Below are 26,168 nucleotides of genomic sequence, written 5' to 3'. Positions count from 1 at the left end.
CGCGCAAGCTTCTTTCACAGCAAATATCGACACAACGAGCCAAGAAAACACAAGCAAGCTTCCCTTACTACTGAAGTGCCCCTCCCATCGCACAGAAAGGATGACATGCAGCACTGCCGCCGCCGTTTTCAACCAGTTCGAGCTTTACTGTGCAAAAAGTCCCCCCTCAACCCTTGCGGCGACAAAATCAAGTATCATAACCCTGCTCCCTTAAAGTGAGGTGGTTTCGAGATAACTCAGCGAAACACTGAGCTGCAGCAGAAGTCAAGGATTTGTACAAAGTCTCCAGAAACCCAGGGAGCTCGCAGTGCACCCCAGAACTTGTGTACCTCTTAGATGAGAAAGAAGATCCGCTGCATTCCAGGGAACAGGCAAGGAGACCGGGGAGAGATCGAGCCTAAGGCTCGCCCTGGACTTTTTCGTTAGATCAAATTTTGACGGTAACGCACAGTTTCAACAGGTACTTCCCACAAGCGAACACCGGAATGCAGTGTGCCACCAAGAGGTCAAAAAAATAAGCCAGCAGAGCAGAAGTCATACACAAAAAGTTAACACAGCTTCTTCCCCCGATTGCCACGGCTCCTGAACTCACAGCAACAACTCAAGAGTTTGCTCCTGATGCAGAACGGCAGCTCGGCCGAATCACAGATCATAGAACCATACAATGGTTTGGGTGGGAAGGGACCTTCAAAGCCCACCCACTCCACCCCCCCTGCAAGGAGCAGGGACATCTCCAACCAGATCAGGTTGCTCAGAGCCCCGGCCAACCTGACCTTGAACGTTTCCAGGGATGGGGCATCCGCCACCTCTCTGGGCAACCTCTGCCAGTGTTCTACAGCTCACATTGTAGAAATTTTTTTCCTACTATCCAACCTAAGATTGTAACTAGCCTGGCTCAGGCTTGCACCCTCAGCTGTGCGCAGGAGAATGGTGTGAACCGCAGACAGTTACTCAAAGGAGACGGCGAGCCCTAGCAAGCAGGGGTCTGCTGCAAGCCCCCTTCCAGACGAAGAACATCTCCACCCAAAGCGGGGCAGCACCTGGGCAGCAGGACGTCACCGTTCAACACCGACACACAGCCGCCCCCTCCTCGAAAGAGACCGCGGGTGGCACCCACACGCTGGCTTCCTAGACGTGCTGGAGCTCTTTCCGCGTCCCCCACTCCCTCCTCGCAGGGGCCGCGTACCAGAGGAGAGAGGAGCTCGTGCTAGAGCTTCCGCTGACCAGCAGCCGCGGTGCGATCTTCGCTACAACTACAAGGCACGCGGAATAAGTCAATGGTCAGGAGAAGCAGGTCCTTCAGCGCACCTGGGTCTACCTCTCCCCTGCTCAGGAGCCAGCAGGGACTCTCAGCCTACGGACACCAAGCTACAAAGAACATCTGTCGCTCCTTTCCACTGGAGGTAACGTCATCAGACGGAAGTTTTTAGTAGCTAAACAGAAAAGTGACACAAGAAGTAACATTCTTAACATCCAAGAGCCACCGTCTTCATCAGCTGCTAGCACCAAGAACGCGTTCAAGCTATCTTATTGTAGAGCAAAGATGCCCTAAAGGCCGAACTCACAAAGATCTTTCAGAGATGCTGTAGAGTTTTTTTTTTGAGATGCAAAAACACGCTTTAAGACAACTGGAATAATAAAAAAAAATAGTCCAGTGTCATCTTAGGAAAAAAGAGAAGAAACGAAGCAACTCGCCTGCCCCCACGTAAAAACCTCGCGAGCTGTTAACTCTGTGGTCAGGCTGGTTGGCCAGATTTCAGTCACTTCTGCCACCGAACCAGCGCTCCCGAGATACCAGCTTCTTTCAAGTCAGCCCGGTAAATTCCACGGAACCTAGTCTGCTGCGGCCAGAAAAACGTACAAGTGTCCCAAACCACCGCTATTAAATAAAGGGATGCTGGCGGGCAGTCCCAGTCAAACCCCAAAGCACGGCACCGGTGAGGTTCAAAGCGTTTCCACGATTGGCTCCACGCCGGCCAACGCGACCCCCTTCCGCCGGCACCGCAGCCTGCCGGAGCTGGAACTCCACTGCCCAGGAATTACTCCCGCTCAGCTGCGAGGGACTAGCTCTGCTTCATGGCGCCCAACAGAAAACACCACCGCCAAGCCAGGAAGACACAAGAAAACCATATTTTCGCGTGCGTTTTAATAAACCCTGACGTTGCCAGCGATGGAAAACCAAAGGAACCCCTCTTTCAAAGGGCAAAACACGGACAAAGATACGCTCACCCGCTCCGCAGCTGCCAATCTGCCTCTAGAAGACGACAGACCTGTCCTTTCAGGAAAAAAGAGAAAAAAAAAAAAAAGCATTCCTTCTATTCCTGCTAAGCGGACCTGGGGAATTTTCCTCCTGCGTGCGCAGGGATGCAGCTAACAAGCGATGCAAGGCAAGGAGCGGGGGAAAGGAAGGCTGCAGCCTGTAGTAAGTAACACACCCCCATCATGTCTTCCCCGCTCTGTCAATAGGTGGGTTGTTGTCAGACTCTCGCTCTGGCTGCCTCAGAACGGCTCGAAAAAAAAAAAAAAAAAAAAAAAAAAAAAATGAAGGCAGGAAGAAGAGCAACTGAAAAAAAAAAAAAAAAAAAAAAAAAAATAAAGCCATCCAGCGCTCCGGGTGCCGGGGAAGGGCGCCCGCCCCGGGCTGTGATGGGGCGGCGCGGGGAGGAGGGGGCCGGTGCCCGGCGCCCCCCGAAGGCCGCGTCACCCCGCGGAGCATCCTCCTCCTCCTCCTCCTCCTCCTCCTCCGCCGCCGCCGCCCCCCGGGCCCATCCCACCTCCCGGTGGCGGCGGGCGCGCGGCTCGCCCCCGCGGCGGGCGGGGGATAATGGAGGCGGCGGGGAGGACCCCGGCGGCCGCCGCGGGGGCGGGGGGCGGCCGGCACCCCCCCCCACCCCACCCCCCCCCGCCTCCCCCGGCGGCGGGGCGCGCCCTTTGTGCGGGGCGCGGCGGCGCGGGCCCCGCGGGCGCGGTAGGTGTGTCCGGGCGGCGCGGGCAGGCGGTGTGCGGGCAGGGGGTGTGCCGCCCGCCGGGGCGGAGCGGGGATGCTGCGGGCCGGGACCCGCGGGCCGCGCCCGCCGTTCCCCCCCCCCCACCCCGCACCCCCCCGCCCCTGCTCACCTCTCCGCTGCCCGCCTCGGCGCCGCAGGCCGCGCGGAACCGCCGCAGGTTGATGCCGATGGCGGCCGAGACCTGGAGCGCCGCGTCGAAGCCGGGTCCCACCCCGGCCGCGGGGCCCCCGGAGCCGCCGGAGCCCGGCGCTGCCCCGCCTCCCCCGCTTCCCGCCGCCCCGCCGGAGCACGGGCCGCCGCGCTCCCCCTCGCCCGCCGCCGCCGGCGCCGCCGCCGGCTCGGCGGCCCGCAGGCTCCGCACGGCCGGCACCCGCAGCCGGGACCCCCCCAGCCCCCGGCGGCCCCAGCCGCTGCTGCCGGGCCGGGCAGGGAAGCGCCACCGACCGCTGTGCGCCATCTTTACTGTGAGGCGACGAGCCAGAGAGCGGGGCCGGGCCGCGCCCCGCGCCCTGGATAGCGCGGCGCCGGCCCGCAGAGCTCCTGCATAACGGCAGCTGCTATGCAGGTTGCGGGGCTCCGCCATCCCGCCGCCCGGGCGCCTGGGTAAGCCATGCGTCACGGGTGCTAGCCCGGCATAACGCTGGGCGATATGCAGGGCCCCGGGCCCGAGCCCCAGCGCGGCCCGCCGCCCTGGATAGCGCGGCCTGCCGCCGCCGCCGCCCCTGATAACTCGGGGGGTCATGCCGGCGCGGGGCACCTCGCGCGCGGGCCCCGGAACCAGGCTGCCGCAGAACCGGGCCGCAAGCAGCCCGCATAACCCCGACGGCAATGCCGAGCGAGCGCGCGAGCCGCGGGCGCCCGGGACCGCGCATACCTCATAGGCCGCCCCGCCAGCCCCCTCCATAGCGCCGGGCCAGATGCGGGGCGCGGGGCGCCGCTCGGCGCGGCCCCGGGCGGGAGGCGCCCCGCATCCCGGCGGCGCGCAGCCAGGGCGCGGGGGGCCTGCGGCCGGGCGCGGCGGGGACCCCCCCCCGCCGGCTGCACCCACCCCTCTCCCGCAGCGGTGCGGCGCTCAGGGCCCGCCCGGGAGAGCGGGGCGGCCGGGGTCCCGCGGGAGCCGCTCCCTGCGGGGAGAAAAGAGCCACCCAGGGCGGTGCGAAGGGGTCGGGGCCGTGGTTCTGCCCTGGGCCCTTCCCTGCTGCCCCCCCCCGGCCCCGCTTGCCTTGCGGGCCGGGCCCTGGTCCCGGCCGGTGCCAGCCCCCGCGGGAAGGTGACGGCCGCGGCCCGAGGCCCGCAGCTCCCTCTGGTCCCCGGCACCAGGCCGCAGGCTCGCCTCCATCTTGTGCGGCACAGCAAGAAGGGGGTAACGTGCAACAAGTGCCCGCTGCCTGCCCTGGGCAAAACAGCGCTGCAAGCACAGGTCCGTTAGAAAAGCCCTCGCTCTGGGACCGTAAAACACCCGTTTCCTTCAGCACCCTGAAGGGCTGAGGAGGAGAGGGAGCTGTTTGCCCCTCGCAGCAGCTACCAGCCCGCGTCCCTGAGGGGTTAAAAAGCACAGAACAGCCTCCGCGGCCCAGCGCGGTTACAGGTGCCGCTTCTGGTTATCTCACGCTCGCTGTACTGCCGGGGTTCCGCTTTGGGAGTGGGGTTGGCGTGGCTGCTCAGGAGGACTTCCAGGGAGGAAAACTAAAGCGAGGTGGGTTCTGGTCTCTCTAGGCAGCGTCAAAGGGACCGGAGCGTTTCCGAGCTCTCCCGTGCTTTGCTAGCTGAGCGTGATCCTCCAAGCACTGCGAGGCCGACACCCCCCGCGAGCTGCAGCACAGAGCCCACGAGCGTCCGCCCCAGAGCAAGCTGCAGGACACGGGGCAGGCAGGCCTGTGAGGGGGGGTCGGGCAGACTTGCTCCCAGGGAGTTTCTCTGGGGCCCAGAAACCTTCTGCAAATCAAGAGTACACTTCAAATCCCAGCCATGACCTGTCTGTCTGTCTTTCCTTAGGGAGTATGTGCTGCAGACCCCCCCGAGGGGCGCGGGGGCTCCCCTCACTGGTACTCCTCCGCTGGGTGAGGGGTTTGCGAAGATGGGAGCGAAGGGCTGCGGGGAAGGGGCTGTTTGCAGGGCTGCCGTGCGCCCGCTGCTCAAGCCAGAGTGCCGGCCTTTGGCCCTCGTTGGATTTGAAATAAAAGCTTTCCGTCGACGCCACCAAACACCTCCTGGTCCCCACACACAGAGCGCGTGAGCTCACCTGCGCCACCCGTCAGGGCTCCTCCAGAGGGTTCTTGCCGGGCCGAAGCACTGAGGTCGGCTCTGCTGCAGAGAGGAGGGAAAGCGCTGTGCTACTGGCACAGCGGCCCCAGAGACGCGGGGGTCACGCGCGGGGGGCCACGGGCTCACCGGGCAGCCCAAGAGAAGGCCCAGGGGAGCAAAGGAGCAGCTGGTACGACGACAGAATCGGCGAGAAGCAACACTGCCTGGGAAGCACCTTCTAGGACAATAAAAACAGTTAAGTCCTAACCCCGCAAGAGCGCCAGCCTCCGAGAACACCTCCTACGGTTTATGTTCTGGAAAGGCGTTAGCCTGCAGGCGACTCGCCCACCTCTACGAAAGCTGGCTGAAAACCGGCAGGCTGGCGGCTTTCCGGGCAGCTCGCGCCTCCGGCCGGCGCCGAGCTGTGCTGACAGGTACCGTAAACCTTCGCTTACCTCCAAAAAGGCTTCCACTCAACAAGTCCCACCCCAAACCGGCAGAACTGCGTGGAACAGCGCCCCAGCCCCTGCGATGCGGGCCGTGGCCGGCATCTTTCCATAGCGTAAACTGGCGTTTCTTTCCGGTTCCCGCTGGCCGAGGTGAAGTGCTGCCCTTGTTTCTGGAGGCGCCTGCACTCCCCGTTTGAAAGGGGGCTCTCGCGCCTCCCCAGCGCCGCGCCGAGGCCCAGCGGCCGTCCAAAGCGCGAGACAGGTGTGGTGACGAGCAGCGGTGTCACGCAGCCAGCCTCAGCGCCGTCCCAGGGCACAGCGGCCCGCGGGCAGCCACCCCTCCGAGGGGCCGATCTCGGCGGCCGGCAGCGCGAGCAGCTCGCGCCACAAAAGACCACTACGACAGCTCGACATCAGCTCCCGGCTTTATTGTCACAGACCCCGTTACAGCCTCGGGACCGACGCCACTGAGGATGAGCGCTCAGACGTTGTAGCCGATCAGGCCGCCCTTGCCTATGATCTCCCCGATGTAGAACCACATCAGCACCTCTGTGGCCACCAGACCGTTCCTCAGCGCTTCCTGAAAGAAAAAAAAAAAAAAGAGCCACCGGTTAGATCACCGCCTCCCGCGGCAGCATCCTTCCTCGCTCCCGTGCTCAGGCTCCACGTATGGCCAGCAGAGCAGGCAACCGGTTCACAAAGCAAGAAAACCCGAAAGCGCAGCGCGGTGTGCGCGGTGTTCAGCCACCGCGTCGTGGCGGCGGTTCCAAAACGCTCGGTGCAGCGTCAGTTGTCGCTCCTCGTTTTCTACAGCCCTTTCAAAAGAGCGTTTCTTAACGTGGGAAACACACTGCTTTCGAGGCCGACAGACGACGCGGCTGTCGCAGGCGGCTGGGCGAAACCGGCCACCTACAATACTCCCTCCCCTCGCAGAGAAGGACGGGAGCGCGAGCACGGCCTGGCCCGGGTGGGGAAGAGCAAAGGCAAGGCCGGCACACGAAAACGCATTCAACTCTCGGCCCCTAAAGCTTCAGGTCTCCTCGACAGCAGCTCCGTTGGTCGCAACGTTTCAAGCCGGCGTGCCGCCAGTTAGGTCAGGCCGTGGAAAACGCCGCGCTGAACGCCCGGGGCTCGCAGACCAGGGCAGCCAGGGCCTGGCGAGGCTGCACACTCGCCCGTTCCTCAGCCTGGCTGGGAACGCGGGCACGTTTCTGTAGACAGCGTTTGTGACGGCCTGGCACCAAGCAGAACTCACCTCTGCAGCGCCAGGCGTAACGGCAGCCCAGGCAGCGGGCGCCCGCGGCGAGCCTCGACCGGCCGAAGAGCCGCCCCGCCTCACACCGGCAAATTCCCTCCGCGCCCGCGCTCCCTCCCCAGCAGCCCGTCGCATTTCAACGCTCCCGGGCCCGGTTTTGGCTCCCGGGCGGCGGCCAAACGCACCCGCAGCCCCCCCCACCCCGCTCGCTCCGGTTACCTTGACGGTGACCTGCGCCAGCCGGCCGGCCTGGAAGCTCCGGACCAGGGCCTTCATGCTGTCGATGGCGCGGGGGATCTCGGCGGGGGTCGGCGGGGCCAGCTCCACCCTGGCGTAGAACCAGAACGTGGCCAGGCGCGGCTTCGAGTACGCCACGGCGGCTGCCGGGAGAGGGGAGGCGTTCACCCAACCGCCGCGGCCCCCGCCCGTCCTCCCGCCGCCCCCCGCCCGTCCTCCCGCCGCTCACCGCTGAGGAGCTGCGGCCCGCGGGCGGCGATGCGCTGCGCCAGCCTCTGCGCGGCCTGCGCCATGCTGCCGGTGAATGTCACCCCGCCGCCGCCGCCGCCGCCGCCCGCGCCAGGACCCCGCCGCCGCGCCTGCCCGCGCCGCGCCTGCCGCCCGCCCCGCAGGCGCCTGCGCGGCCAGCCCGCGGCGAGGACCCCAGGCCACGTGAGCCGAGCGCCGCGCCCCGCCAACGCGGGTTCGAGCCCCGGTGCAGCCAAAGCGCTAAGATCAGCTCTAGATTTAATTAACGACGCCCCGCCGCTCCCAGAGATAATCTGGGAAAGAAACCGCTACACACCAGGCATGTACCAGTCGGCATGACCGTCCCCGTCCAGGCCGTGTCCGCAGCGAACCCCGGGGGCGGCCCCGCTCCCACACCGAGTGCGCACAGCCGGAACAGGGCGGGGGAGACGCAGCGGGACAGGGACGTGTCGGTGGCGCTGGAGAGAGCGCGGCCAACGAACAGAACACACAGCAGGGCGCCGGGCCGCACAAGAGGCTGCGGTGTGCCCCCGCGGCCAGAGGCCCACAGCCGCCGCGCAGCGGCAAGTCTCAGCGTGAAAGAGCAAGTCTCGCAAGGAAGAGATCAAGGGAGGGAGGGGAGGTCCTAGCACAGACTCCGGAGGCGGTGGCGATGCACAAAACGCGGTCGCGATGAAGGTGGCGAGTTGCACAGAGCTCCAGCCGCCGCCCCGCAAGGCGCTGATCTCGCCTGTGACCGTGGCTCGAGGGAGCAGAGCGCGGTTCTCAGTGCAGCGTGTCCTCCAGCTCCTCCTTCTGCTTCTTCCTCTCCGCAAGCCACCGCTGGATCTTCTCCTTAAGCTCTGTGTTCGGTCTGATCTGGTCCATAGTGAGGGGGCTCCGATTGAAAGGATCCGTCTGGTCGCTGAAAGACAAGGCGCAGATGTTATTTGGACGGTCCTGGCGCTAGAAGATAAGAAAAAACAAAAGAGGAAGGTGGGCCAGGAAGACCGACCCAATCTTCCTGCTGGTAAGCGAAGCAGACGCACCGAGACCGAGGATCATCGGATCAGCGCAACGGATCCCCGGGGAGCAGGAGGCGCACGCCGCATACCTGAGGAGGTGCCGGGCGATAGTCGACCGGTCCACGGTGACGCGGGAGGAGGGCAGTATCACAGGGTCCGACATCAGAGTGCTCATGATGGGATCCAGGAACTCGTCGCAGGCGTCCGCGTACGTCTCCTCCTCCTGCTGCTGGCGGTCTGCGAGAGACTGGCGGCCACGCGCCGCTTTTAGACGTTCGGTCTCCCAGTCCGTTCAAGACCAGGCTTGCTCCTCGCTCGTAGCTGAAGCACTTACAGGTCTGCGCCGGCAGGGAGCCCCCCCAGCCGCCCCACCCCAGCCTCAGAGGAGGCCCCGCTCCCAGAAACCCAGCTCCACAGCAAAGACGCAGGGATACACAGGTGGAAGGGGACGCCAGGAAGCAGTTCCACCTTTTTTTTGTGAGCTTAAGTTCACTCCGGTGGTTCTCACCTTGATCCTCTCAGCCAGGTTACTGAAAGACACGATCATGTTGCCGGGCTTGTTGATTTTCTTCAGAACGCGCACTGTCTGGGCGAAGAGCGTCGGCGAGTAGGAGCGGCCGTCCTTGGGCACCGTGGCACAGAAGTTCTCCTCATCCCTGAGCCACAGGGTAAAAGACAGCAAAGGTTTAAGGATTAAAATCATGACAAAGGAGCACAGCACGCTTCCGAAAGGCTCACGGTGAGCGGGCAGAGCAACTCCGTCCGTGCTGATCCCAGAGGGGAGGCTCCCTGCTGCCGCGCGGGGGGCCACGGGGCTCTGCCCGCCACCACATCCCCGGGATGGCTCCTGCCGCCCCGCACGCCCGCTCTCCCTCGGCACCTACCCCAGGTTCAGGTAGATGGTGCAGATGTCAGACACCAGCTGCTGCGGCTTGAAGTCAAACTCGCTGAAATCCTTGACTTTCAAAGCCCCCATTTTAGGGCCAACCAGGTGTTGCAGAAAGTAGTTGAGCATGGAGATGATGCGCTCGGCAAGGAAAGGATGCACGAACAGGGACTTAATTTCTGGAATGGAAACCAACGGTTGCCTGAGCTCCACAGCAATCCTGTCCCGCTCCACCCACCCTGACAGCAAGCCCGTGCCCGCCCGGCCCCGGGCAGGGCCTTTCTCCTGCTCCCGGCGGGCGAGAGGAGTCGCTCTCCCTACCTGAGGTGAGGAAGGCCAGAGTGCCGATGGTTTCGTTGGACATGATGTTGTGGAAGCGTGCCAGCTGGCCGAACATCTGCAGGCTCGACTCCTTCTCGCGGCGCGCCTCCTGGGACAGGCTGTCCCACTCGCCACGGTCCTTCTCGATCTGCTGCACTTTGATCTTGCTGAGGTACTGCAACGACACGGCAGGGAGGGTCCGGGAGAACCGGCAGCTAAACGGGCAGGGATGGCTACGGCAGAGCTGGTCTGCACTGCTCCGGGCTGACCGAGGCCAACTCGGGACGCAACAGGCACAACGCCGCGCTCGACGAGGCCTCTCACAGCCACAGACGTTTCACAACACACAGAACGTTTGTTTAGACACCAATAAAAGTTCCGAACCAGACGGGCCATCTCCCCATCACCAGTCCTGTTTGCCAGCTGCCCGACGCTCAGTTCTACGGCAGGGAAAAGCTCCCCGAAAAGCCCTCCTAGCAGCCTCGGGCAGCTCGAAAGGTGCGGTGAGACAGCCCTCGCGCACCAGGGACGCAAGTTCGCCTGGCGCTCGCCTCCTAAACCCAAAGGAGAGCCGCCTGGAGACCGAGGCCTGTGTTAGCGTGAGACACCTGCGGAAAGGCCACAGGGGTTTGATAATCAAAACCGCAGAGGCTGCCTAAAGCCCGGCTGCGTCCAGGTTGGCAACAAGCAGAGCTCCTCACAACTCCCGCAGCACGCTTCACGCTGGATCTGCAAAAAGATCCAGCTCCTCTTTCGCTCCTCTGCCTTCTGACCCGCCTCCCGAGACCCAGGGGAGGGAGGCAACGCCCGCACAGCGCCCCGGCCCCCGCCGTCCCTCTGCCTCCACCCCTTCTCCCAGGGCATTGGCCACTCCAGCCTGGAATCGCTTCCTGGAGGCGTCTACGGCACAGACTGGCAGGGCAGGACCAGAGCAAGGCCACGTTCCAGGGACAGAAGGTCAGCATCGCGCCCGGCACCTGCGCGCGCGCTCAGCCCTACCTGTATGGCTTCATCCAACAGGAAAATGGCGTCGTTCATCAGCAAATTGAGGAAGCGGAGAAAGAGAGGGGGATTCATCGCCTCCAGGTTCTCCGAGGCGTAATCAGCCAGAGCCTGCAAGGAACGCGAGAACGACGACAGCTCTGGCGCAGTCCCAACGGCGGGACGCAGCCCCGTGCGCCCCAGGCAGAGCTGCGCGCGCACCCTCACCTTGATGCTCTGCCGGTAGGAATCCGTGCCCCACATGTACCGCAGGATGGGGTACATGGGGCGGCGGTAGTTAAACTTCTGCTCAAACTGGTGCGGGTCACCTAGACACAAGCAAAAGCAAGTGGGCAGCGGGCACGGGCCGTTAGTTCCTGCTCACAGTCTGGAATAAAACCCTGCTCCTGCGCAGATCAGTGAAACCTCATCGCCGATCTCCGAGCGGTACAACCGATCCCGCAGCGGAAGAGGACGGGCGAGGACCCGCTACAAGCGCTGAGAAGCTGGAGCGCTGGAGGCTGTCCTTTCTAGAGACGCAGTTCTGCGCCAGCCAGAGGTCTGAGAGACCAAGGCTTTGCTGGAACGCCGCCTGCTTACACAGCCAAGCAGCTTAACGAGGCGCAAATGGATGCGCTTGTTTTCACCCTGGAGACGCTCCCCCCGCAGACCTTACAGAAGGAAGACAGCTCTTCCCCTGACGCGCTTACCCGTGAATTCGATATCCACAAAGACTTTGATGAGCGCCTCGGCAAGGCGCGCAGCGTGTTGGTAAGAGCAGAACACCCGCTTGCGATGGAACACGCTCGAGACGAGCGGGTTCTGGGCCTGGTCTAAGTGAGGCATCACGGCTTCCAGCACCTCCGCCAGCTTGGCTCGCAGATGAGGGTTCTTCATCCTGCAAGAGAGAAACCACAAAGCAAATACAGCGTGGCATGAGGGCCGGGGAGCGAGCCGTTCGGGAAAGGCTCCGGGAGCTGTGCCCACCCGGGGCAGGTGCGCCCGCTTGTTTGCAGACCATCTGTAAAACCAACGCTGGCGCCCAGCGGCTCCCTCTCGATACCCTCCTCCGCGGCTCGCGGGGGGCGGGAGCCGAGGGTCACGCGGTAGGGTGCCGCTGGGAAGACCCACGGCCCCCGTCGGCCAGCCCCCGGCCAGCGAGAGCCGCCCACCGCGCAAAGTCTCCACCTGCTCCGGCCGCCGCCACGAGCCCTCTGTATTCACACACGCGGGTATAAACAAACCCACGGCAGAAAAGTCGCGTGCGCGGCGATGCCTTATCAGGAGGATCGGTAACACGACTCAATTTTGTTCGGTGCTCAGTTACTCCACAGAGCTACTCCAAACAGATCAATCCCAACGGCTTCCTTTAACAAGCGCCAAAACGGCGCTGGCTGACAAGGCTCCCGCGCCACGCGACTAAACAAGTGTTGAGACGCTGACTCCCATCTGCGCCTCGCGTGAAGCCCGCGTCCTTCAGGCAGGGCCTCGCTCGCTGTGCCTCCCGCGGGCAGCATTTAGCCTTTCTGAAGCGATCGACCCACGCACGGCTGCGCAAACCAAGCCTGAAGGCACCTCTGACAACTTCCAGTTCCTCGTTCCCCCGCGGAAACCACCCAGGGCTGTACGTACCTCTCCACGTCACCCATGAAAACGGTCACAAAGTGAAGAATGTGCTCCAGGGAATCGGCGGAAGTCTCCAAGATGTCATCAGCGAAACGCCGCAGGAAAATGAAGAAGTCGCCCAGGTTATCGGCAAAGAATTCTGCGAACAGAGGTTGCACGTGAGTTCCTTTTGCCCTTGTCTGGCCTCCCATGTACTGTCCCCTCATCGCCCCCATTCTGACGGACGTTTCAGAACTAGTTAGCTGTGTCGGGACACCGCAGTCGTGAAGGATGCCCGGCCCGATGAAGTTCGTGCCATGCAGGATTCGCTTCACCTCTCTCTGAAGCTGGGTCACTTACAGGGTGAAGCCCAGCAGCCACCTCCTGACCGTACATACTGTTACATAAAAAAAGCTCAAAGAAAGGGAAAGCTGCAGGCAACAAACTTCCTCTGGAGCTTCCGACGTTCCTGGAGTTGAGGCTGACCTTCCCTACGCTTTCCTTACGCACCCTGCAGCCCTTCTTTTGCAAGGCAGCGTGTCCTTTAAGCACCTCGGTGAAGGGGGAAACCCAGGCGCAGGGGGGACACAGACAGACGCAGCGGGACGAGGAGCCTCACCTGGCACGTAGGCCAACGCGCTGTTTTCCACCTCCGGCAGCGGGAAGCTGAGCTCCAGCGGCTCCGTCCCGCGGTTTCCCATGGCCAGCTGCACCAGCAGGACCGCCATGGACACCTGCAGGTTCAGGCAGTTCTGCAGCATCTGCGGCTCCGTCATGGCCGTCTTGGTGGAGAGATAGATGGTCATCAGGCGCTCAAACTGCTCCCTGAGGCCGTCAGCGGCGGGGCTGGAGCTCTGCTGAGCCTCTCGCCAGGCCACTTGCAGGCGGTGAAGGCTTTGGTTTATCTTTACCATCTGGTCGTGCAACCTACCCGGGAAAGAAGGCGAGGAGGAGATGGGGCGAGACGCACACGCGTTCCGCACCGAGCGCCTAAGCAATACGCAAGCTAGCGCACGCTTTTGTCCCGTTCAGACCGTTTCCGGCGGATAATCTGCCTGGGGGCCTTTGGAGAAAGGCGAGCCAGGGCTCGGGAGGACACCGGCTCCTGCCGGGGACCCGCAGCGGTCTCGGTCAAGCCCTGTGCAGGGGCGCGGGCAGCGAGCCGGCGCAGCTGCCCACCCCGTTAGGTGACCCAGGTCAGGGATCCGGCCGGCCCGAGAGAGCTGCGAGCTGACATTTTCCGTTTCCCAGTAACAAGCCCATCGCGTGGTTTTTTAGAGAGTAACCCAGAGGGGACAGTGCTCGGATCAGCCGTGACCTCACGGTATCCAGGCAACGATGTGCAGAGGGACGACGAGAAAAACAGACCCTTCTGGCGCCCAGAAAATCCTTTCCTGGAAACAGACAGCTACCTCACGTTTCTGCTTCACGCACAGTCCGCGTGCCGGGGCGGTCTGGAGAGCCGGCAGCGGGCAGGTGCTCCAGCAGTTTAACAATTTAACTAATGATTTAGGCGGCCGCACGCAGGCGGACAACGGCACTGGGAGCGAAGCGGCACCTACGGCTTGCGCGCTCGCGGTACTTGTGTGGCAAACGATTTCGAGCTGGACGCACAGACCCTCTCTCAAAGCCCGCACGCGGCAGGCAAAGGCCGCAGGGACAGGGCGGCGCGGCGACCGAGCAGTTACCTGTGAAAGCCCAAGTGAAGCGTGTACTGCGTCAGGACCAGGTTTTCCGTCACCAGGTTGTAGCTGTTGGCAAACTCCGGCTCTTGCTCGCTCACAGCGGGGATCAAGCACGTTTCTTTTTCCAGGCCTGGAACGAAAAGCGTCTCCGTGTGAGGCCCTACCCGGCAGCGCCGGTGGGGAGGGGGCTCAAGAGGGCCCCTGCTGAAAACACGCAACGGCCGCTGCTGACGCTGGGCGGCGTTTTCTTTGTATTCAGCTCTTCCCTCGCTCCTCTCTAGTCCCTCCCTCGACTCCCCCTTAGCGGCACACGTTCAGCGAGGACCCGAGGAGCTCCCCCTTCTCGCTCGCCACCCCCGAGGTCTGGGCATACCTTTCATGTGCACGTTCTTGCTCCTGCTCTCCTCCTCGTTCAGCTCCCTCAGCGCACAGTACGTGGGGTTGAAGGTCAGCAGCCTGGGAGACCTGGGTTTGCAGAAGGGCTGGCACAGCTTCAGCAGGGCCGCTCCCAAGTTGAGGAAGAAGGCGTCCGAGGCGTACATCTGGAAGATCATCTCCGGCATCTGGTTCGCCCAGATTTTGGTGCGGCCCGCGTTCGCGTGGAGGCAGTTTCCCAGCCAGGAGAGGATCCTGTGCTTGGTCTCTGGAGACAGCTGCAACAGGTTCTTCAGCACCTGGTAGATCTTCTCGTGGAACTGGGCCATAAACTGTCAGGGAACAGAGCGAGGTGTTTCCACGGGAGCTCTTTACGCGCTTTTGGCAGCAAGAGCGACCCTGAAAGAACGCGTGACCGGGAAAGCCCCTCTGCGACCGCTTCTGTGCCCGAGTCTGCCCTATATTTGTACCCTGCTCTCGGGAGCTTTGCTCCTTACCCGCTGCAGCATTCCTAGCCCTGCTCACCCGAGGAAGCTACGGACTTTCATAGGCAGAGAGAACGTTCCCTGTCACCAGCCAGATTTTTAAAGAGCCAGCGCTGGAACCCTAGCCCCGCTATCACGTCTGCTGCCCTTGGGCACCGAGAGGCCACCACAGCCCACGGCGAGGCAGAATTCAGCCCACCTGATGGATGTTGGACTCCTGCACTTTGATCTCTTGCGGGCTGGATCGGGACGGGTTCAGAAAATAGCCGTGGTTCTCCACTACGCCGGGGGTCTTCAACAAGCAGGAGATGTTTAGAACGGCGCCTAGCAAAGCCTTCTGGTACATCTGGCCGTTGCTGGGATCCTTGGGCTGGATGTAGCCGGCAAAGACCTGGGGAGCAGAGCAGGACGGGCTGGCAGGGACGCAAACCGCCAGTGCACGACCCCACGCGCCGACGGGATCGGGACAGGCTGCCAGAGCGCAGGAGAAGGGCAGGAGTACACGCGCGGGGCGGTTTTACACCGTGCCGCCGGTTTGACCTCCGCAGGGCGGTCCCGCAACCGCGCCCGCGAGGAGCTCCGGGTCAGGCCGCGGCACCCACCTTCGCTACATCCTTCTGCTTCGTGAAGTAGAGGAGCACGTCGAGGTAGGTGTACAGCAGGATCTGGCAGAGGTCCAGGTCCTTGATTCTGCCCAGGAGGATATCAAACACGGGAACCATGACCTCCCCGAATGTCCGCACCTCCTCGTCCATTGTCAAGGCTTCTATGACCTCCTCCAGAAACTCCGTCACGTCTTCAAAGTCTGGGGAGGGACGCGAGGCCGTCACTCGTGATACTCCCCCCTCAGCATGCGTACGTGCCCCCCGACCTAACCGCAGCCCCCCCTTTAGCAAGGAGGGGAGGCGAAGCTTTGCCCGAGCCCGCGACGCTCTTCCCGCAAAGGGCAGCCCCACCGCGCCACGCCAGCAGCGCGACCCGGCCGGACTTACGCGCCCCTCGCAGCGCCTCCAGCATCAGATCCACCAGCTGCTCGTACACGTTCTGGTTGACGTAGATCTCCGGGGTGAGGAGGACGGTGCGGGTGTTGGACACCGTCAGGTTGCGGCAGCGCACGGCGAAGGGCAGCAGGTTCTCCGGGACCTTGGTTATCTGCGCGAGGAGGAGAGAGGGAGGTGGGGCCCCGGCACCCGCTGCCGGCCGTTAAAACCCCAGCAGGGTCACCGACTGAAAAGCCGGGCGACAAAGCTGCCCCCTTCCTTGGAAGCCCCTGCCCACCTCTTCTCTCGCCCTCCGGAAACAGGCATAGAGGTAGCGCAGGATCTGCCTCTCCCCCGCATCCCGGTCGGCGGAGAGGTTCTGCGTGCTGGCGGAGGTCATGTGAATCAGGTGGTGGCCGGGCTCCTGCAGCAGCAGGCGCGTGAACAGGGCCTAGGCGCCGGCAGAGACAGAGGGGAGTGAAACGGCGCCAGCAGGAGACAGTCCCTCAGCTAAAGCAGCCGCGTTGTGCCAGAGGCTGTCGCGCCTGCCCGGAAGAGCTCCCTCCATCCCTCGTTCCGCAACGGAGCGCCGCACCGAGAACGCTCAGGCTGACGAATGCCCCGGCGCCCTTTAACGGCCCCAACGGAAGCTGCTCGTCACTGAAAACCAGGAGCAGCCCACGCGCCTGCAAGCGAACGCTGATCGCAAAGCTTCATTTGGCGGCACGAGACGGTGCGCTGCCCCGCTGCCAGCGGCGTCTGCCTCCTGCAGCGGCATGTGAGCCCCCTCTCTCACCCTGCCCAGGCCGAATTCGGTCCCCTCCCGTCCTCAGCTGACCCGCGGGGAAGCGAACCCCAGCAGCCTGCAGTAGCAGGGAGCAGAAGCAGCGAAGTCTTGACCTTTCTCAGCCTCACAGCCCCACGCCCCGCGGCCGTTTCCAGCAAAGCTGCAACCGGCAGCTCCGCGCCGGGCACGGCAAACGGGCCGTGTGCGGATGCGGCGAGGGAACAAACCCAGTTCCTGCTGCCAGAGCGAGTGGCGCGCCCCAGGCCCGCAGCGGGCCGCCCTACCTGCTCGACGTTGTCCATGTCCAGCCAGTCCTGCTCGTCCAGGTCCGCCGCCATCTCCTCCAGGTAGACGCAGCGCGCTGGGATGCCGTTCCCGCTCTTCATGCTGGGGTCGCCTGAGAGCGGCGCAGACCCACCCGTTTCACCCCAAACGGCGGCGAGCGCCTGCCCCAGGCTGCCACGCCGAGGCGGTTTGCGCTCCCGGGGAGCTCTGCCCAGCACGGGGGGCTCTCCCCTCCCCTCCCCGCCCCGCCCACTGCGCTCCCCGCGCTCACTGTTGTCGAGGGTGATGAGGAAGATCCTCTGGATCATGTGGTTGATGTTGAGCTGCTCGCACAGCTCCCGCTGCGAGCGGAAGGAGCGGCTGATCTCGGCCAGCGAGTAGTCGCAGTCGTCCAGGCTCTCGGAGACGCTGTTGTCGGACTCATCCTGGCTGCCCGAGGCCTCGTCTCCTGCCGGGCACAGCTGCTCAGCGCCCCGCCGGGGAGCCCGGGCCCCGCCGGGGGGGCCGCCGCCCGCGCCCCCACCTGCCAGCGGCTGCTGCTGCTTCTGGACGGCGGCGAAGCGCTTGGCGGCGGCGACCGAGCCGAAGAGGGCGGCGAAGGGGTTGCTGGAGATGCTGTTGTTGTTCTCCTGGTCGGTCATCTCCCCTCAGCGCCGCGCCATGCGGGGGGGGGCCGGGCAGGGCTGCGCGGGGAGCGGCCGTCAGCGCCCCGGCAGCGCCTCGGGCAGCCCCCGGCCCGCCGCCGCCCGCCCCGGGGTCCCCCCCCGCCCCGCCGCCCGCCCCGGGCCCGCTCACCTCCGCCGGACGCCACGGCGCCCGGGCCTCAGCGCGTCGCACCGACACTGACGTCACCGCCGCGCGCCGGAAGGCGGGGCGGGGCGGGGGGCGGGCGCTTTCAAAGAGCGGCGGGGGGCGGGGCGGCGGGCGGCGGGCGGCAGCGGCCCCTGGCGGCGGGGAGGAGCCACCGCGCCAGCTCGGTGCCCCACGGGGAACGCGAACACGCGTGGGGGCGCGGTCACGGACACGCGTGGGGACGTGGGCACTGACATCCCTGGGGACGCGGACATGGGCACGGGTGGCGACGTGGCTGTGGGGCGGGGACACGGTCACGGGTGGGGACACGGGCAGGGCCCGCCATGCGAAACCGAGGGCGTTCGCGGCGAAACGTGACCCTTCCCCCACCGTAACAACGCGTTTTTGGGGTGCCACGGGGCAGCGAGTCGGCCTCGGGGGGGGGAGTCTGTGGGGCTGGGTGGGGGGTGATGGACGGTCCCGTGTCCCCCCGCTGCCCGGGGGCTCGTTCGCCAGTGCGCTGGGGGCCCGGGGCGGGGGGCTCACAGGGCGCCTGGGACGGGACCGGAGCAGGGGTGACGGCGCGTGGGGGAGAGGGGCACCGCGTGGGCGAATGGCGTCCCGAAACAGAGCAGGGGCCAGCGTCCCGCTGCCGTCAGCGCTAGGGAGGCCTGGGGCTGCTTTCCGAGGGGGCCGTGGGGGTGCCAGAACGGGGGGTGGGGGGCGAACCCCGGCACCGGCCACCCGGGACACGGGAGAAGCCCCGCACCGGCCCGCATTCGGACCAGGCCCGGGGCGGCAGGGTCCCGCCCTTCACGCCCCCGCTCGCACAGGGAGGCCGCGGGACGGCAGCACGGGGACGGTGCGGGGCAGCGGCTGCCGTCGGCGACGGGGCGGGAGGGACGGGTGCCGCTGCGTGGTGGGGGGGCTGAGGGTGGGAGACCTCGGGAGCGAGGGGCGCTGAGCCGCCTGGCGCTGGCGCCGTAATTCCCGTGATGTAATTACTGTAATTAACTTACAGCGAGGCAACGCCGTCACACGGCGGCCCAGCCGCTTCCCTCGGGCAGCGCCAGCCGGATGCAGCCTTTTCGTCACGGGGGGGGGTCCTGGGGCAGCGTGCGGGGCCCCACCAGACGAACAAAACACGCGCCGCTGCTGTAATTGCGGGGGTTTATTAACGAGGAGACACCAGCCACCCGCCATCCCAAAATTCTTGTCGCAAAAGGACAACTTCGCAAAAATGGCGCCGCGTGGCTGCGAGGGCCGGCGGGCTCAGCCCCGCGGAGGCGGGGGGCTATGGCACTGTCGGCGCGGGGCCCTCGGCCGGGCACCCACCGCGCGTCCCGGCGGCGGCTCAGGCGGCGGCCCCGCGCTCCGGCGGCTCGTCCCGCCCGCCCTCGACGGCGCTGCCGGGGCCGCTGGGCGCCGGCGGGGCGCAGGGCTGCAGCAGGTGGTCCCAGTAGAGGCTGAGCGTGGAGAGCTCCTGCCGCTCCAGCTCCCTCAGCTCCTGCAGCTCCTTGGCGCTGGCCGCCGGCGTCTGCACCTCGAAGGTCATCTCGAAGCGGCTGTAGTCCACGCGGAAGGCGCCCTTCTCCAGCGACATGCAGGGCTCGAAGCGGTACCCCCACAGGATCTCGTCCTCCGTGTAGGAGGTGCGGGCTTGGCACGTCATCCCTGCGGCGACAACGCGGCTGAGCCGCCGGCGGCGGGCGGGGCGCCCCGACGGGCCGCACGCTGCCTAACGAGGGGCCGCCCGCCCCGGGGCGCCCGCCGTCGCCGGGGGGGGCAGCCGGTTTCGGCCCCGAGCCCAGGGTCGCCACCTGTTCCTCCCCCCCGCTCCACCCCCCGCGCCCACTCGCCTGTGGCCTCCACGATGCCCTCGAGGATGATGATGATTTCGAACTGCTCGCGGCGCAGTGACTCGGCCGACAGGTCCCAGAAGGGGCTGCGGCGGTTGATGACGTGGCAGATGATCTGGGGCTCCACCAGGAACAGGCGGTCCTCCCCCGTGTCATAGCCCAGGTTCAGCTCCGACTGCTCCAGCGGGATGAACTCCCCCTCGGCCGTCTGCCGCGACTTGATGAGCTTGGCCCGGATCTTGGCGTCCACCATGTGGCTGTCCCGCAGGTCCCCCACGCGGAACATCAGGCAGAGCTTCTCGTCCCGGCGGGACACCACGCAGTTCTTGCTGAAGATGAGGGTCTGCGCGCGCTTCTTGGGCCGGGAGATCTTGACGAACATGCAGCCCACCATCAGGGCGTCGATCATGGAGCCGACGATGGACTGCGCCATCAGCAGGATGACGCCCTCGGCGCAGTTGGCTGTCACCATGCGGGAGCCGTAGCCGATGGTCCGCTGGCTTTCCACCGAGAAGAGCAAGGCGGAGACGAAGTCGTCCACGTTCTCGATGCACGCCTGCCACTCGGGATCGCCCCGGTGCCCCACGTCGCCCCGCACCCAGGCGTCGAAGAAGTAGACGGTGCCGAAGACCACCCAGGTGACGATGTAGCACATCATGAAGACGAAGAGGAACCAGCGGTACTTGAGGTCCACGATGGTGGTGAAGATGTCCGAGAGGAAGCGCTTCTTCTCCTGGATGTTGCCCAGGTTCACCTGGCACTTGCCCACCTTGGTCACGTAGCGCTGCCGCTGCCGCTTGCTGGCCTGGACCACGGGGCCGTCCTCCTCCAGCAGCTTGCGGCGCCGGCTCGGCAGCCCCTCGGCGGCGGGGACGGCGGCGCTGCGGGCGGGGGGCTTGCCGCGCGCCGGGCTGGGGATGCTGGGCACGCTCAGCGCGTGCAGCGGGTACCAGGAGGGATCGCCGGGACGGGGCTGGGCGGCCACGCTGCCGCGGCTCGGCGGCAGGGACGGCTCGCCGGGGACGACACCATGGCGGCGGGCTGGGAACGGGTAGTTTGGCGACGGGGCGCTTCTCTTGGCGGCGGCGCTGCGGCCGTGCTGCCGGCCGTCCTCCACCAGCGCCCCGGCGGCAGCCGGGAGTTCGGGCTGCGGAGGGGGGAAAAGAGCTCATGGGTGAGAAAGCGCCCGCGGCAGCGACCGCGACCGCGCGGCATCCTGCGCGAAGGATGCCGCGAGCCCGGCGCAAGCCGTACCTTCTGGGGGAAGGTGCCGTAGCGGCTGGTGTCGGTGGGCGGCCGCGGCAGGTAGGCCAGCATGTGCTTGGCGGTGGGGGTCTGCGCCGGGGGGATGGAGTTGCTGCGGGCACGGGGCTCCTCGGGCGCCAGCCGGGCGCTGCCGCCGCCGTGGGCGCAGGGGAGCACCATGGCGGCGCCGGGGCGGGCGCTCAGCGCCGGGCTGGGTGCGGGGTCCTGCCGCCAGGGACACAAAGCGGGCTGTTATTTTGGCCGCGGAAGGTGGAGCGGGGCTCCGGCCCCTCTCCGCGTCCCCACGGGCTGGGGTCCGGCAGGGCCCTTGCCCAGCGACACATGTGCCGGCACGGAGCCGTGCTGCGCGGCTGCGGCCGGCTCCAGATGGCTAAGCCCATTAGGGGCCCTAATGGCATCGGCGAGGCCGGGGAAGGAGCCCCACAGCGGGCACGCTCCGGGCGAGCGCCCACGGCTGTGAGAGAGCTGCGGCCGCCACGGCCGGGCTCCCCGGCACGGGCGCGGAGATGCCGGGGAGGTTGTGCTCCTGGAAGAGGGCAGCGACCCGCGGAGATGACGGGGACGGGGATGGGGACGGGGACGGGGATGGGGATGAGGACGGGGACGGGGATGGGGACGGGGATGGGGACGGGGACGGGGACGGGGACGGGGATGGGGATGGAGATGGGGCATGCGGGCTCTGCCTCTTCTGAGCATCCCCGGCCGGTGTCCCGTGCCAGAGCGCTCCCGTGCCATCTCCCGCCCCAGCCCGGCGCGTGCCCACCTCATGTCCCGGCGGAGCGGCCGCCGCTCTGGGAGACGTCGTCCTCGGCTCGCGGCTCCCGCTCCCGCCCGGCCGCTGCCGGGCATCTTCCCGCCGGGCGCGCTGGGAATGCTCCGCGGCAGTGGGAGGGAAGGAGGGACGGGGAGCTGGGCACCAATCCTGCCCGCTGGCAGAAGGCCGCCCGTTAATCTGTCTCAGTGACAGGCGCAATTACCGCCAGACGGTTTAATCGGAAGGCGCGGGCGCGCGGGGGAAGGAGCAGGAGGGGTTTCCCGGCGGATTTCCCAGCTCTTGCCCTCGGGATGATGCTCCCGCTCTGCGCTGGGGGCCGGGACCGGAAAACGTCCCCCTCTCCCCCCAGTCCGTGCCCCAGTTTGAACTGACCGGTGCGCCCGCGCGCTCTCGTCCCGCGAAGCTCCCCCCGATGTCCCCAGCCCAGACCCCCGGCGCCGGGGGGCTCAGCAACCGCCCAGCTCGGCCCCCGGTACCCCCGGCGCTCAGCAAGACGGCAGATGAGGGAGAGATTAGTCGCTAATCTCCCGGGAAGATGAATCTGCAAGCTGGACCCCGCGGAGGGGACGTGCGCGGGGGCGGGTGGGAGTTGGGATTTTCCTGACCACGCTGCCCGTCCTCTTCCCCATCTTTGTTTTGCAGCGGGACGGCTTCTCCCCCGCAGGACCCTGCTCGCGTAACCAGCCAGAGCCGCGTCGCCTGGCGAGGCGCTGGGCGCGGGACGGGGCCGTCGGTGCCCACCCGCCAGCGGCGGGCGAAGGCGCGCCCTCCCTGGGACGTCCCGGCCTCGACAGCGCTCTTGTGGGGCCCTTTGCCCATTTATTTAACGCCTGACAGCAGCAGGTGCCTCAAGGCCTCTGGAGAAGAGCCCGATGCCGGCTCTCCGCCGCCCGTATCCCGCCCCGTGCCCCCTCCCTGTCCCACCGCGGCCGGAGCTGCTCGGTGTGGCGGTGCCTCCCCTGCGGCGGCTCTCGCTCCACGGTGGCCCTGGCTCGGAGGATTTGCGTGCGTTGGCTTAACCCTCCCGCGCGCAGCGAGGCGGCGGCGGGACCCAGGCTGCCGGCGCGAGGGGGACGCGCCCGGCTTTTCCTGCCCAGCCGGGCGCGCTTTGCTGTGAGCGCGGAAAAACCAACAACGGCTGGAAAATGACCGTGGCCACACCCCGGCCTCGGAGGAGCAGGCGTCGATCCGCTCCCCGGGGCGCCAGACGCGGCCGGCGGCGGGGCGGACGCTGCTCCACAGGCGTTCATGCCGGCGGCCGTGGCTCCGGTCCGGCGCGCAGGTTAGCGGGGCGGCGGCGGCATGGCCGGGCGCTGGCGGGCGGCGGCGCAGGCGGGGGGGATGCTGCTGGCCCTGCTGGGCTGGGTCTCCTCCTGCGTCACCACCTGCGTGCCGCTCTGGAAGAGCCTCAACCTGGACCTGAACGAGCTGGAGGTGTGGAGCATGGGGCTCTGGCAGGTCTGCGTCGCCCACGAGGAGGGGGCGGTTGAGTGCCGAGCCCACGGCTCCTTCCTGGCGCTGCCGCCCGAGCTGCGCGCCGCGCGCCTCCTGATGTGCCTCTCCGCCGCGCTGGGGCTGCTGGGGGGCCTCCTCGCCGCCCCGGGGCTGGCGGCCTGGCGGGCCTGCGAGGACAGGCCCGGGCTGAAGCGGCGGCTCCTGCTCGCCGGGGGAGCGGCGTTCGGCGCGGCAGGGATGGCCACGCTGGCGCCGGTCTCCTGGGTGGCCTACAACACCGTCCTCGACTTCTGGGACGACAGCCTCCCCGACATCGTGCCCCGCTGGGAATTCGGGGAGGCCACCTTCCTGGGCTGGTTCGCTGGAGCCTTCCTGGCCGCCGGCGGGCTGCTCCTCGCCTGCAGCGCCCGCGCCGCGAGGACGGCGACGCCGCTGGCCCCCCCCGCCTGCCGCCAGCCCCCAGCCGCGCAGGGTCCGGCCGGGGGCCAGCCCAAAACCGCGGACCTGGTGGTCTAGGAGTCGAGCAGCACCTTGTGCCCCTGGGGACACTTGTGGCGGAGTCACTTTTCGATGATGCTGCGTCCGCATCCCTGCGAAGCCGCCGTGGCCGACAGCTACGCCCCAGCGCGGCAGCTCGTTCCTCGCGTGTCCGCACCGCTCTGATGTACTCGCAATAAATCATCACGGCCGGCGGCAGCGCGTTTCTGTGCTCTGAACACGCAGCCGCGTCTCGCACGCGGCATGGCGCGAGGGGGGACGAAGGGTGGGGGCTGCACGGGGCAGCGCTGCCGCTCCAACGATGCGTTGGTCTGCCGAGAGAAAATTGCGGCGTGGGGAAAAGAGAAGAAAGGTGGAGAACAAGGGGGAGAGGGAAAAGGCGAAGGCAGGATGCCACAGCCGCACCCCCTGCGGCAGCCTCGTCTCCTCGGGGCTAAGATGGCCAAGCCGTAGGCGAGCACAGACCGTGGTGCAGAAAGTCCCTCGGCTGCAGCATTTACCTGCGCACGAGAGGCAAGAGCCGTGTTTTGCGGGCTCCCTAACGGCTTCTTCCGCACCTTCCTGATCCGGCTGCAAAAATCAAGCCTGCCTGCACGCCTCCATGCGACCGACAGCACGGAACATGGGGCTGGATTAGCACTCGGGGTCCCAACAGACGGCAGCACGCCGCTGCAGCACTGGTTAAAAACCCGAGTTCACCGCTGGTTTAATCCCCGCAGGCTGAGCGCCGCAGGCGCGTGACCGAACACAAGGAAGCCCCCAGCCGACACCGGCATTCCTGGGCGAAGCAAAGTCCGCTTTCCTTCGAAAGGCCCCTGTGGAAACCTGCACTTTGCTCCACTGACGAGGGGAGAAAGGAGCGGGCGGGCAGGGAGAGAGGGACGCGATGGTCCCCAGGCGTTTCTCACGCGGCCTGGGCTCGGGGCACGGCCGGTCGCGCGGAGTTACGAGGGGAGGGGAGCACAGGCCTTCCCAAAGATCAGGGGAGGTAGAACAGAGGGGCCAGGAGGGCGGCATTCTTGGCCGGCCGTGCTTTCCCAGGACCTGCAGGCACTGCCCTCGGGGGGTCTGAGCAGCCCACGGCGAAGAGGCTGCTTGGCCCGGAACTCCTCACCCGCGCCAGGGACGCCGGAGGACGAGGCAGCGAGCGAGGGCTTGCAGCTCGGGCGCACCTCCCTCCCGGCCCGACCCAAACATCACGGCGTTCCAGGCACCAACCTGCGCTCCTGAGAAGTCCTGTGCTCTTTTTGTTTTTTTTTTTAAATACAATTTGTGGACAGGGGCTGGGCACGTCACTCCCTGTCAGCAACACAAAGGACGGGGCAAAGCTGCTGTCTTGTGACGGTCGGAATAACCGGATTCTCTCAATTCAGGATTCTCTCCCCAAACCACATCCTGCTGCCCGCGAGTGACACGGCAGCGTTGCAAAAGCTGTCTGGAGCCGAGTCGTCGGCTGCGGGCTGGGAGCAGCGAGCGCAGTGCCTGCATACGCGGTGTCACGGCCCCGGGCGCTCTGTTCAGGAGTTCAGCGGCTTCATTCACCGCAGTCAAATCCCCCCGAGAAGCGAGCGGAAGGAGTCATCCTTCCCTTCTCCATCGCAACAACGGGGAAAAAGCTGGCAAAGCCCCGTACCTGGGAGAGGCAGGGCTCGCCGTTTGGACACAGGCAGCTCGAGTCTCTATGGATAACGGTGCTTCGGCGTAAAAAAACGGGAGAATGCAGGGTTCTCCCCCCCCGGAGCCGTTTATTCCTTAATAAGGGGGAAACGCGCACGGACAGAAGGCTGGGACGGTGCTGGTGATTCCCGTTCAACGAGAGCTCCGCTAATCACAACAAATTGTGCATTAGGAACAAGTCCTAGAAACATCTGTCTCATCTGTCAGAAAAAGCCCTCGCCTGCGTGTGTGCCCCTCCCCTCTTCCCGCGCTGCTGACAACGAACCCGCATTTTGCCGGAGCCAACGGGAAAGGGCTCCGGAGCAGCTCCTCCGCTGGGAAGGACAAGGCTGCGAAGAGCTGCCGGCATCGTCACCATGCACCGCTGGCTCCTCAGGAGCTGCCTCGCCAGCCTCTCCCAGCAGACCCCTCCGCACGCCTGCTCCGCGGCGCCAAACGCACCTGGTTGTCTCCAAAATTCCCATCGCAGCACCTCCCGAGTGCTGCCAGCTCTTCACAGGAGACCCACGCGCGGCTCAGCCCGGCTGCGAGCTTCGCCGAGCTGCAGAAATCTCGGTGTTACTTTGCCCACCGATAATTTTTTTCCCCCCTCTGCTTCCCTTTCCCCACACTGAGGCCAGGAGGACCTTCAAGGCGGAACGGCAGAGCACAAGAGAGGCACGGCAGGAGCGTTTTCATTCTAACATAGAACAAATGCTTTTATTGCACTTTTAGGAAAAGCTGTACAGTCCTGACAACCAGATCACCCCTCCGCCTCCTCCGGACGTTTCGTTTAGAACAAGTGCCGCAGCTCACGCGCAGGTACAGGCTGCCCGCAAAAGGAAATCCGAACAGGGCAGTTTTACATTTGAGTCAATTAAAAAAAAAATTAATTTAAGGCAATAAAAAAACCTATCACCAACAAAAAAGGATCCGCTTCTACCCTGGCCGTTGCCGCCAGGGCTAATCCAGCGCTGAAAACGCAGCAGAGGGGAGGAGGACGTTTGCCTCCTGACGCGAGGGGCGCGTCC

At 65.7% G+C, this 26,168-nt stretch overlaps 5 protein-coding genes across 6 annotated transcripts in view; 1 reads left to right on the top strand and 4 right to left on the bottom strand.

Moving 5' to 3' along the window:
* Positions 1-3,465, bottom strand: part of KMT2A (lysine methyltransferase 2A) — a 42,555-nt gene extending 39,090 nt beyond the window's left edge. The window contains exon 1 of the mRNA XM_086765975.1: positions 3,118-3,465. Within this exon, the coding sequence (XP_086622101.1) occupies positions 3,118-3,465 (348 nt within the window). The remainder of the gene's footprint in view (positions 1-3,117) is intronic.
* Positions 3,466-6,108: 2,643 nt separating this feature from the next.
* On the bottom strand, positions 6,109-7,585 carry ATP5MG (ATP synthase membrane subunit g). The gene is made up of 3 exons (XM_086766061.1): positions 7,423-7,585; positions 7,176-7,336; positions 6,109-6,281 (listed from the first exon to the last, which is right to left on the bottom strand). The coding sequence occupies exons 1-3, from the start codon at positions 7,484-7,486 to the stop codon at positions 6,183-6,185; spliced, it is 324 nt and encodes a 107-aa protein (XP_086622187.1). The 5' UTR covers positions 7,487-7,585; the 3' UTR covers positions 6,109-6,182.
* A 98-nt stretch (positions 7,586-7,683) lies between these two features.
* On the bottom strand, positions 7,684-17,519 carry UBE4A (ubiquitination factor E4A). Of its 2 annotated transcripts, none has more exons than XM_086766058.1 (19): positions 17,360-17,519; positions 17,108-17,284; positions 16,836-16,948; positions 16,063-16,215; positions 15,777-15,936; positions 15,387-15,589; positions 14,984-15,175; positions 14,298-14,631; positions 13,928-14,054; positions 12,859-13,166; positions 12,267-12,399; positions 11,345-11,532; positions 10,863-10,963; positions 10,653-10,766; positions 9,654-9,828; positions 9,331-9,511; positions 8,955-9,102; positions 8,536-8,693; positions 7,684-8,346 (listed from the first exon to the last, which is right to left on the bottom strand). In XM_086766058.1, the coding sequence occupies exons 1-19, from the start codon at positions 17,475-17,477 to the stop codon at positions 8,208-8,210; spliced, it is 3,222 nt and encodes a 1,073-aa protein (XP_086622184.1). In that variant the 5' UTR covers positions 17,478-17,519; the 3' UTR covers positions 7,684-8,207. The 2 variants fall into 2 exon arrangements, with proteins under 2 accessions (XP_086622184.1, XP_086622185.1); XM_086766059.1 differs by having other exon boundaries at positions 17,108-17,281.
* A 1,463-nt stretch (positions 17,520-18,982) lies between these two features.
* Positions 18,983-21,062, bottom strand: LOC147597920 (G protein-activated inward rectifier potassium channel 4-like). Its single transcript, XM_086766060.1, has 3 exons — positions 20,742-21,062; positions 19,488-20,634; positions 18,983-19,302 (listed from the first exon to the last, which is right to left on the bottom strand). Exons 1-3 carry the CDS (start codon positions 20,910-20,912, stop codon positions 18,983-18,985), a joined length of 1,638 nt encoding a protein of 545 aa, XP_086622186.1. The 5' UTR covers positions 20,913-21,062.
* Positions 21,063-22,830: 1,768 nt separating this feature from the next.
* Positions 22,831-23,499, top strand: CLDN25 (claudin 25). The gene has a single exon (XM_086766277.1). It carries the CDS (start codon positions 22,831-22,833, stop codon positions 23,497-23,499), a length of 669 nt encoding a protein of 222 aa, XP_086622403.1.
* Positions 23,500-26,168: the final 2,669 nt, after the last annotated feature.

Source organism: Chlamydotis macqueenii, chromosome 24, assembly GCF_036417535.1.
Source record: "Chlamydotis macqueenii isolate bChlMac1 chromosome 24, bChlMac1.mat, whole genome shotgun sequence".
Lineage (NCBI taxonomy): Eukaryota > Metazoa > Chordata > Aves > Otidiformes > Otididae > Chlamydotis > Chlamydotis macqueenii.
The sequence above is the reverse complement of the archived record's forward strand: the minus strand, read 5'-3'. Positions and strand labels throughout refer to the sequence as shown.

Excerpts from the sequence above, each read along its gene's own strand:
- UBE4A (XM_086766058.1), bottom strand. The coding sequence starts at position 17,477 with ATGACCGACCAGGAGAACAACAACAGCATCTCCAGCAACCCCTTCGCC. Across the intron at positions 10,964-11,344 it reads TGTGGATATCGAATTCACGG|GTGACCCGCACCAGTTTGAG; the intron begins GTAAGCGCGTCA and ends GCTTGTGTCTAG. Across the intron at positions 9,103-9,330 it reads ACCATCTACCTGAACCTGGG|GGATGAGGAGAACTTCTGTG; the intron begins GTAGGTGCCGAG and ends CCTGTGGCTCAG.
- CLDN25 (XM_086766277.1), top strand. The coding sequence starts at position 22,831 with ATGGCCGGGCGCTGGCGGGCGGCGGCGCAGGCGGGGGGGATGCTGCTG.
- LOC147597920 (XM_086766060.1), bottom strand. The coding sequence starts at position 20,912 with ATGGTGCTCCCCTGCGCCCACGGCGGCGGCAGCGCCCGGCTGGCGCCC. Across the intron at positions 20,635-20,741 it reads ACGGCACCTTCCCCCAGAAG|CCCGAACTCCCGGCTGCCGC; the intron begins GTACGGCTTGCG and ends CCCCCTCCGCAG. Across the intron at positions 19,303-19,487 it reads GGGCATCGTGGAGGCCACAG|GGATGACGTGCCAAGCCCGC; the intron begins GCGAGTGGGCGC and ends TTGTCGCCGCAG.
- ATP5MG (XM_086766061.1), bottom strand. The coding sequence starts at position 7,486 with ATGGCGCAGGCCGCGCAGAGGCTGGCGCAGCGCATCGCCGCCCGCGGG. Across the intron at positions 7,337-7,422 it reads CGGGCCGCAGCTCCTCAGCG|CCGCCGTGGCGTACTCGAAG; the intron begins GTGAGCGGCGGG and ends CTCTCCCGGCAG. Across the intron at positions 6,282-7,175 it reads TGGCGCAGGTCACCGTCAAG|GAAGCGCTGAGGAACGGTCT; the intron begins GTAACCGGAGCG and ends TTTTTCTTTCAG.